General features: G+C 47.9%; 1 protein-coding gene across 1 annotated transcript in view; it reads left to right on the top strand.

The window, feature by feature from the left end:
* Positions 1 to 10650, top strand: part of LOC109305861 (cystathionine beta-synthase-like) — a 39370-nt gene that overhangs the window by 16373 nt on the left and 12347 nt on the right. Inside the window, exons 3-6 of the mRNA XM_019529009.1 lie at positions 3248 to 3382; positions 6210 to 6289; positions 8140 to 8271; positions 9749 to 9818. Of these exons, the coding sequence (XP_019384554.1) occupies positions 3248 to 3382; positions 6210 to 6289; positions 8140 to 8271; positions 9749 to 9818 (417 nt within the window). The remainder of the gene's footprint in view (positions 1 to 3247; positions 3383 to 6209; positions 6290 to 8139; positions 8272 to 9748; positions 9819 to 10650) is intronic.

Below are 10650 nucleotides of genomic sequence, written 5' to 3'. Positions count from 1 at the left end.
CCTTCAAGAGCAAATTGGATGCTTATCTTGCTGGGATCCTATGACTTCCTGCCCTTTGGGCAGGGGGCTGGACTCAATGACCTCCCAAGGTCCCTTCCAGCCCTAATGTCTATGTCTATGAAATTTTTCACCACAGTTATCCAAGAATATATTGCATTAATAAATCCTACAGCTTGACTTTAAAAAAAATATTTACAGATAACAAAGAATGTGGTGCAGGCTTAGGAGCTGTGGAAAAGTGGCTTGCCTATGGTGCCAAATGCCCATCTACTTGTGTAGTTGAGGTGCTTGAAAACATTCTTGTTCTCCAGGGGTATGACCAGTGAGCCGAGGGCCTGCAGTCTGTGAGAGTGAAAGGGTACTCTCAGTATGGTTTGTGGTCCTTGTTTTCACAGCATGGCAAGGTTGGGTTGTCATGTTTGACCTTTGCCTCTGCACCATGTGTGTTTCCAGGACCAGGAACTTCCTTTTGAACCTATCAGACTGCTCCAGGAAACCATCCTGCCACTCTTCTGCCTTCTTGATTCCTGGTTCACTGAGTATCTCTTCTCTCATCTTCTTTAACTTCTCCTGAGAGTTTGCTAGCCTTTTGGTAAGTCATAGCTTGCAGGTATGTGTAGGCTTGCAGCAGAGCAAGTGCTCAAGAAAATCAGAGGAAGCGCAAGTACTTATTGTCCTGATGTCTGCATGCTAACAAAGCTAAAATGTTCCTTTTTCATGAGTCTCTTGAATACTATTCCCATCTGGATTCCCCATTTTTACCATTTGCTTCAAGACGGTAAAATGTTTTCCAGTTTATTTTCCTTTGGTGCAGGACACCTGTACCAATGTTGGTAGGATGAGTGTGTGGTTGAGAGGCGGGATGGGAGCAAAGTTAGTAAACCACAGCAGACCATCCATATCTTAGACAGCCTCTCCCTCAGGTAAGTCCTGAAGTGATGTAAAAAGTCTTTGTTCAAAAAGGCAATAAGCAAAAAAACAGCCCATGATTTTCCAGAGTGATGTCTCCCCAAGCTGGTGCAAAAGTGGAAGTGAACCCCTCATAACATGTAGCCTCTGAAAGCTCATGCCTCTCTAAACAAGTTAGTCTATAAGGTGCCATTCTGTCCTGCCTTCCAACCTATGCTCTCTTTTAAAACACCTGGCAGTCAATGCAAAGTACACTGCAACATAAATGAATGGTTGCAGTAATTTTAACAGTGGTTGAAAACCGTAATGCATTCCTTGCAGTCTTTCTGCATTGTGGAGTATCTCTGTAGCCTGGTTTTGCCAGTTTAACTCATCAGAAAGTCATAGTAGCTAAAAGTACATTTTTCTTCTGCATCTTTCCTTGAGGGCCTTCATTCCAGGATGAAGTACTAACAAACAATTCCTGTGTTAGACTAAGAATGACAGACACCAGCTATAAATTCCTTGAGGCTGGAGACATGTTTCCTTCATGTCAGGTGTGGCATTAAGCCCATTGTTGGCCTTTGACAAATTGGGCCAAACTGTGTTACTGTTATTCATGCTGGGCATGTCTATATATGGAATTAATCCAGACCAATAAACTGTGGAGTTTATTGCTCTGGTGTTTTTTTCTCCCAGGCATGCCATTTGACCGTGCACCTGGGAGCAAAAAACTATGGAGCAGGCAGGCCCTGCGCTGAGACATACTGTGCCCCAGCCAGCTGTGGAGCAGCACATGGAGATTGGGAGGTGTGCTGGCTGGGAGACAGGGAACAGCCCCAAGCAGTGCCCTTGTCTCCCCAGCTTTTACCAGTTTTATGTCACAGGGTGATCCAATAGCCACTGTGTGCACAACATATGGAGACGGGGAACAGCCCTAAGCTGGCTGCTCCCCCATTTCTGCATGCTGCTCTGTGGCTGGCTGAGGCACAGTGTGCCTCAGCATGGGGGGCTTCTTGCTGGCTAGCCCCACGCTGAAGCCCCCTGGGCCCTACCAGCCAGGGCAGCATCTACACGTACACTGCTGCTCACAGAAAAACTGCAGAGCAGGGTAGTACTTGTATTTTACAAGGCTATCCTGCTGCATCGTTAATTAGTTTTGTGCACCCTAATAGGGGTGCATATGTAGATGCAGAGAAGTTTACTGCACAGTTAATTAGTCAACTGCCAGTAAATGTCTTGTGTAGATGTATCCACTGAGTAGGAACTATGTCAATGGCCGGGCACTGGCAGTGCCCTTGTCTCCCCAGCTTTTACCAGTTTTATGTCACAGAGTGATCCAATAGCATAACAATGGATGGGCAAGCAGGGCCCAAGCCACCAGCATTGCCTACAGGGAAGGCACCAGAATGGAGCCAGGGAAGCTCCTACACCTCCCGTCCTCTGTCTTCTGAGTCTCTCTCTGCACCCTAAACCTCTTATGCTTGGGCTCTGGGTCTTCTCAGTCTCTGGTTTCAGCTGCAGGGATTGGTGATGGGCCTGACAGCAGCTCAGAGGGCAAGGGCAGGAGCTGAAGGCTTGCTGCTGCATGTTGAGATGTCACTTCCTTTTCTTACTGCTGAAAATTGGTGTTTAAATGGATGCTTGACACAGGTCTGTGGCTAAAAAGGTGTGATGTCTACCCCTGCAGCATGAGCTTCCAGACACTGCTCCTGCACCATGCACCGCCACCAGCCGGGGTGCAGGACAGGCCAATTATGCCTTTAGGGTGGTGATCATGGGGTTTCAGAAATTGTTCCTTATAGCTGTTAGGAGGATTCTCAGGAGGCCCCTTCCAGCCTTATGTTCCCATGTTCATCCCTACTCCACTGACTTCAGTGGGTCCTCTCATGACATAGGGTCCTAATCCGGCTATTGTTGGGATTGATATTAGAAGTCCCCTAGATTTCAATGGGAGCGAAATCAGGGCCTACTCACAATCAATAAGAACGCCATTCTATTAATTAGCATAGGAAAAACAGCACAAAATGATGTGCAAAATGCCCTTGCCTTTCTAATGCTCCTCGCCCACTCCCAGTCCTTCTGCTTCCTAGAGTGCTGCTGAGTGCAATGTACCGGGAGGGTTTCCTAATGTATGTTTACAATGGCAGACTCCTGGGCCCTTGGCAGGTAGGGGAATATAAGCAGCTGTAAAATGCTGGTGCATTCCTCTGTGTAGAAGAATTACATAGTGACAGATTTAAGATCCTCCAGGAATTTGCTAAGAGGGATTCAGCTGAGCACTGTAGAGCAGGACATGGTGGGGTGGTGGGGGTTGAGTGTTCATTTTTTATGATTTGGATTCATCTTTGAATCCCAGTGGCAAAGTGTGAATACTTCAATGCTGGGGGCAGTGTGAAGGACCGAATCAGCTTGCGGATGATAGAAGATGCAGAAAGAGCTGGGATTATAAAGCCTGGAGACACACTGATTGAGCCAACATCTGGAAACACAGGTAGGCAGTGTACTCTGTGGATCTGTATTTGGATGGCCTGTTATGGAATAGATAGCCTGATATCTAAGGGGAATAGGAGTGGTAGGATGGAACTTTATGAAGCCTTTCACCTCCTACCATGATGGGAAGAGAACAAATCAGACCCATAAAGCCTTTTCTGTTAAATGCAGTTTTCTCCTTTTCCACTCACTCTGGGGCGTCACATTTTTCTCATGTTTGCAAAGGAAAGCTTGGTAATGGAATTTTACCTGGTGTGCAATGGCAAACTGGTGTGTCATGTTCTTATGTGGGACAGGCTGGAGATTAGCCTTGGGCCTTCTAATCTGTCTCTGTCCTCTACTCACCTCCTGGTTACACCTAGGTGTCACAGTGCACCCGGGCACACAAACTTTCTGAGGAATTTTACCACTGAGATACCTTATGGGTTAAAACTCAGGGTGCAACGATAGATATTTTGGGGGCTGATACCAATAGCTGATATTTAAGGAGACATATTGGCTAATACCGATCCAATATCCGATACAGCTGCCTCCAGGTGGTAAGTCTGCTGTGGTGGAAGGGGCTGGGCGAGGGAAGGGGCATGGGGGTGCAGATTAGCGGCCCCATGGTGAGGGAGGGAGGTGGCATTGCCCAGGGAGGGGTGAGGGTGAGGAATGGAGACGTGGCTCATGGGGGAGGGGGGGGTCCTGGTGCTGTTAACTCAGTACTCTGGGAGGGCGGGGGGGTGCCCCCTGGATCTGTGCAGGGCAGGTGGGCTGGAGCCGGCATTCAGCAGCTCTCCTCAGTGGGGGCTGGGCTCAGAATAGGCACCAGTGGCACTGGGAGGGGCTGTAGCCACCCCAAATTTTGCTGCAGCTCCACTCCCAGCCCTGCACCACCAGGTGCAGCCCAGCTCCATGTCCTTCCTCCACCCACATGCTGGGAAGAGCCAAGGCTGTGCCAGGCAGCTGTTGGTGGCAGTGGTGCTGGGAGTGGAGCTGTGGCAAAATTTGAGGTGGATGCAGCATCTTCCCGGTGCCACTGGTGCCAGCTCAAAGGCTCTTCCAGTGCTGTGTTGGGCTCTTCTTGGTGGGGCTGGGCTCGGAGCAGGCACTGGGAGGGGGATGCAGACACCCCAGATTTCAATGCAGCCCCTCTCAGCACCACTGGTGCCTGCTCCAAGCCCAGCCCCTGCCGAGAAGAGTCCTGTGCAGCCATGGCTGCAGCCTGCCCTGCGCAGATCCCCAGGGCACCCACCCCCACCACCCTCCCAGGGTGCAAGCAGCGGTGGGAGCTGCCTCCCCATCTACGAGCCGCAGCTCCATCCCATGCCTCTGCCCCCCTGGGCAGTGCCTGCCTCTGCCCCCTCCTTCCCTCACCGTGGGGGCGCTGATCATTGGGCCGATATCCGATGCAGAAAATTTTCTTTATATTGGTACTGATCCAATATTGGACCAATGTATCGGTGCACCTCTAGTTAAAACCAAGGATGTCAAGGGTGTGGAAGGACCGTGTGGTTACTTTGTGACAATGCAGGTAGTAGAAGAAGCATCCTGGCTGGGAAATTACTAAATAGTTAGAGAGGAAGTTTCCACAAGGGAATTGCCCTGCCTCCCCCCATGCCCGTTAGCCATAATTTTTCCTGTTTCTGCCATATGTTGTTGCCTTAGTCTACCTGCAGACTGTGACAGGCCATGCATGGGAGGCAGAAGAAGTTCTGGAGCTATTCTGCAGTCTGTAGCAGGTGTGGACACAACTGGCCACAGGCTACCCTGTTCCTGTTTCCTTGGTGTATGCCCATCCCTCTTCCCCTTCACTGGCATGCATAACAAAGCAAGCAGGGAGAGGGGGCAGGCTAGGGAATATGTTGTTCCTTTCGGAGGGGTGTGTTACCGGATGCAATGTATCTGTCAGGGAGGGGGTTCAGCACCCCTCAGTGTCCCTTCAGTTGGCACAGAGGCAACATTCCTGCCTGCATTCCCTTAGCGGTGGTGTGACTTCCCTGCTGACCCCAAGGCTGGTCTGTTCCTGAACGGTCCAGTTGAGCCCACACTCCAGGCTGCTAGCTAGGAATTTCTCTCTGTCTGTTTTCTGTGTCCATTTGACCTGGATCTAACATTAAAGCTGTTTCTATCAGTCTTGTGACAGGCTACAGGGCATAGTTAACCTATGAAGTAGGCAGGGGAGGATGCAGGTTTCTTCCGCAGAGTTCCCAAGCACAGAAACCATGTTATAGGGACACGTCATGCATCCTCTCATGCTGATGCAGGCCTCACTTGTCCCACCCTAGCTGTGGAACAGCTGGCTCTGTCAGTCATGTGGTGTGCAACTAGAGCACAGCTACACTTTGCCAGCTAGCCTTAGCAAGAGCTTAGCACATGTGCAGCTTTGTCCCATGTGCACCCCAGTCAGGTATTCGGGAAGGGTATGAAGCAGTTTGGAGGAGAACAGGGAGCCATTTCAGTGAAGTGACTTTGTTCCTGTGGTACTGAACCTACACATTTGGCAAATGAGGGGGCGAGCTTTGTTAAGTGTAGAAAAAAGCTGCTCAGCGTTACTGTTCACTTTGCTCCATGCACTGTGAAATTAAACTGCTTTTTCTTTACTCTCCAGGATGCAGAGACATATAAATAAACACTTGAGCTGGAACATCCTCCTTCACTCTGGCTTTCAGAGAGCACTCAAAAAGCCTCAGAGAGGGGGCCCTGTTATTTAGCTTTTAAACAAAAATTCATGTTACCTTTACCATTGAGAGAGCTGAACATCGGACGCACCAGAGAGCCTGAGTCCTGGCTGACCTTGCTGAACACAGTCATCCAATAACCCCTTTTCCTCCCCTGCTTCCTAGGAATTGGACTGGCACTGGTGGCTGCAGTGAAAGGCTATCGCTGCATCATTGTGCTGCCGGAGAAAATGAGCATGGAGAAGGTCAGCGTCCTGTATGGTATTACACTGAAACCCTAGTCCTGGAGAAAGCGCTCGCACTTTCTGCCCCTCCCCCTGTTTCTGTCTCTGATTCTCTCTCAAGAGCTAATGAGCCCATTTCCTTTAAAGGGTAATAAGCTTCATTGAGAATAATGACATATCTTTGCAGTTCAAAAGATCTCCTCTTGACAATGAGAGTGGACTATGCAAATCTGACTGATTATCTCTGTGCAGCTGGTGCAGTCATTAGCCAAATATAGTACATTTCTGCACACAGCAAAGGTGATACAACTGTGTTTCTGTGAGTGGGTGGGATGGTTAGTACAAAGATATGCAGAACTCCTGGGTGCTATTTACAGTTTTGCTAGGTTCCTGTGTGTCTTCAGGCAAGTGAGTTAACCTCTCCATACCTCTGTTGCCCTCTGGCTAAACTTAAGCTAGTTACAGCCACCTCTCAATGGTGTCGAGCCGATTTCTCAAGATGCCAGGAACCCCCTTAGAAGGGAGGCAGTTGCAGGATCTCAGTCATCAAGATAGAAGAAATCTCGCAGAATCTTGTGCAAGCCCAAATCCCACCAAACAACCCCCCTCAACCGCCCACCCCCCCAGAAAAACAGTTTACAAGATTAGAACCGGTGGGCACATCTACACATGCCCCTGACTGCACAGTTGTTACTGAGCAGTCATTTAGTACTTGCTTTAGCAAGTCAGAGCTCTTGGGGACTGGACTATCGCTACTGAACTGAAGAAGTTGTGTTAGATCCAGATTAGGTTTAGGGGAAGGTAGGCAATTGAACTTGGTTGTCTGATTAAGTTTATGCTAGGATTTGCAGGTTCAGGTTTGACCTGTCAGGGATAGGACTCTTGTTTGAAGTCACTGGGCATGTCTACATGAGACACTACGTTGCTGTAGTGATGAGCTTTAGGACTAAATGACTAAATGACAAGTACTACATTAGCAAGTACTAAATGACTACACAGTAACCACCGTTCATGCAGAGTCCCGGCAGTGCATGGGTCGTTTCCGACCCTACTGAGCAGTAGCAATGAGCTTGTTGCTACTGTGCAGAGGCATCGGCATCACAGTTTGTGTCTGCTGACACTCTGTTGCCGCAGCTTGTGACTATAGTGACATAACGTCTCATGTAGATGTGCACAGTGACTTGAAACCAGAGTCCTGGCCCTGACAGGTCAAACCTGAACCCGCAAATCCTAGCCTAAACATAATCAGAAAACCAACCTCAATTACCATCCTTCCCCTAAACCTAATCTGGATCTAACACAACTTCTTCATCTCAGCTGTAATAGCCCAGTCCCCAAAAGCTGTGACATTCAGCCCTCTTGTTGTCATCACTAAACAAGAGTCTGTTGATAACAATTTTTACCCTGTTACTCCTTTCCTGAGTGAAAGGGGATTCAGGTGCACATATAGTTTTAAGATACCTTTCCACTCCCTTGGTTCTGGGGCTGTTCTCAGGCCTGCCCCCGTCATGGGTTGCCTTAGAAGAGCTCCAGGGTTCCTGTTTTATGCTTTGTCTATGCTCCTTTATGAGCCCTGGGAAGCAGAGGGTGCAGGCCAGCTCTGTGCAACTTCTCAACCCCACCCCCACACTGCAAAGACTGGGAGCAGGGACAATTTAGAAACCATATGCCAGCTCTACACATCCCTCTGTGCCAGAACAATGTCAAAGAGCATTCTTGTAACTGAGAATTGGACACTAAATCACTCTCAATGTTAAATGTCTTATGAATGCAAAGCACCATCTGGCTTTTGAGACTGACATGAATTCATAGGTTCAGGTTACCTGCAGTGCAGGAGATCAGCGTCATGATGTCTGCTTTTTCCTTTAAAGGTGGATATACTAAAGGCTCTTGGTGCTGAAATTGTTAGGACTCCAGGTACCAGGTTTGATGCCCCTGAATCTAATGTCCGTGTTGCTTGGAAGCTGAAAAAGGAAATCCCGAACTCCCACATTCTGGACCAGGTAAATTCAATTACTCTGCAAGTTCTCTTTCTAAGTCTGGATTTTATGGATCCTGAGTCTCCCCATCTTTATCACTTGGCTACAGAGGGTTGGAGAAACTTTTGTCATTGGAAAATGTACTTCTAGCTTATCAAAATACTGCATGGAATCACATCAGTGTTTGACAAATTTTCTTTGGAAGTAAAGAAAAAAAATATTCAGTGATATAGGAACATGCCTTCTTATGCCATTTCCCAAAGAGTGCTTTGGGGGTTTTCTTTTTGTAATAACCTTTGGGTTAAAAAAAAATCAATACATCAGTGCTGCTTTACATTATAATATCCTTTTAAAAAGTCAAGTCAGAACAAAATGTTTCAGTCAATATGATTGTTTTTTCTTATTGTTTCCCGTCACAGAAAATTTCCAAATTTGAGGGCTTTGTCTCAATTTAAACCAAAGCCAGACTTGATCAGTGGGCCATTTTTGTATGATATACATGGGCTGGTTGCTCATCCTGTGAGTCCTAGACTGCAAAAACAGCATATATAGTATGTTCACAGCCTGTGGCATCAAGGCCAATGTGGGGATTTTGAGCATATTTTGATCCTGCTCAGGTTGAGGAGTATTTTACAGTTTCTTTAAAATCGAAGTGTAGGCCTAACTGAAACCATTTGAAACCATGTGTGAAAATTTAGCCTCAGACCAATGGTGCCCAACCTTTCTGGTCTGTGGGCTGAATGAGTGGTGCGGGGCTGGTTTGCAGGCCAGAGCTGGTCCACAGGATTGGTCCGTGGGCCCAATCCGGCATGGCAACAGCATATGTGCCTGCCACCCCAGCTCCACACATGTGCCAGGTGGGGCCTGCTGCACCAGCCCCACACACTCGCCAAATCTGGCACACAGTGCCATGTCACCTCACCACAGGGGTTGGAAATGTGGTAGTAGGGAAGCAGTAGCAGTGCTAACAGCAGTAACTGCCAAATTTCTGAACCCATGGGTAGCCCCATGGGCCAGATGACATGGCTCCATGGGCCAGATCTGGCCTGGAAGCCAGAGGTTGAGCACCACTGGCTTAGACAGGACAGGAAATGGTAGGAAAAGCTGTTCCCTCACTTCTCTATGCTACAGGGGTCACCTGCTCAGGCACCACATTCAGCATTGCCTCCAGGCAGGAGAAGTTAGTTTAGACTTCGTGTCTGTTCCTTCATTGGCCTCATTCCCCCGGACACAAAGGGCCAGATGTTTAAAGGTATTTAGGCATCTAGCTTGATTGGAGGCAGTTGGAGCACGGCACCAAAGTGCCTTAAATAACGTCTGGCCCAAAGTTACTAGTCAGCTGGGAACGTCTCACACGGTCTTGGTAAGACTGCAGTGCAAAGTTATGTGGTCCAGGGAGGGGGACATCTGTGTGCTTTGACTGAAATGCTTCTGTAGCTATTGCTAGGTCATCTGACCCACCTTTTTAACAGTAATATGCACTGTTTTCTGAAATAAACAGTACCGAAATGCAAGCAACCCGCTGGCTCATTATGACACCACAGCTGAGGAGATCCTGGAGCAGTGTGAAGGTACCATTTGTTCTATCATTTTCATGTACTCTCTTAGGGGGAGTTAGGTTACTATATTCATCTAATTAAATGCAGAGCCATGCTAAACAGAGCCTCTATACGTAAAGTCACCCTTGATACGGCTTAAAAACACACCCTAGGTGCAGCAGTTCAACATAACTTGGTACAAATCCACTGAAATCTCAAAAAAGATTTCCTAACTGTTAGAGCCATAAACTAGTGAAACAATCTGTCTAGAAAAGTTGTGGAATCTCTTTTCTTGAAGGTTTTCAAGAAGTGGCTGGGTAGGCATCTAGCTGAGGTGGTTTAAGAACTGAATTTAGGCAGGAAGCTGCTCCAGATGATTTTTGTGAGGTCTGTGTGACTAGACGACTCTGTGATTCAAGTTACTCTCTGAGTTTATGATTCAAGATCTCACGTTCACTTCCACTTCTTTGCCATTACAACTCTCCTCCATATTTAAAAGCCTGAGGGATAAGCAAGGTGAGCATTGCCACATGCCCCGAGGCTCAACAATTCAGGCTACTCTGGACCAAGGGAAGAAGCCAATTGCAAAGTTGGGGGTTCCTGGCGGGAATTACCAGAGCATCAGTGTCCTCTCCATTTGTGTCAGGTTGACTCAGCTCTGCCTCTGCTTGCTTTCTATTTTGGCAGCATAGCAAAGGGGATATATGGAAATGAAACAGTGAGGGACCGAAAAATGGAGGTGTCCTTCTATCTGCTATTATGGTATTACTGTCATTGGTCAGCTCAGAGGCACAAAAGGCTTAAGAGGCCTCAGTGGAAGCATAAATCTGTAAGAGCAAACAGCTTACTGTAACTCATCCCTTAG

The sequence above is a fragment of the Crocodylus porosus genome, unplaced genomic scaffold, assembly GCF_001723895.1.
Source record: "Crocodylus porosus isolate Cpor-Errol unplaced genomic scaffold, CroPor_comp1, whole genome shotgun sequence".
NCBI classification, from domain to species: Eukaryota; Metazoa; Chordata; order Crocodylia; family Crocodylidae; genus Crocodylus; species Crocodylus porosus.
The sequence above is the reverse complement of the archived record's forward strand: the minus strand, read 5'-3'. Positions and strand labels throughout refer to the sequence as shown.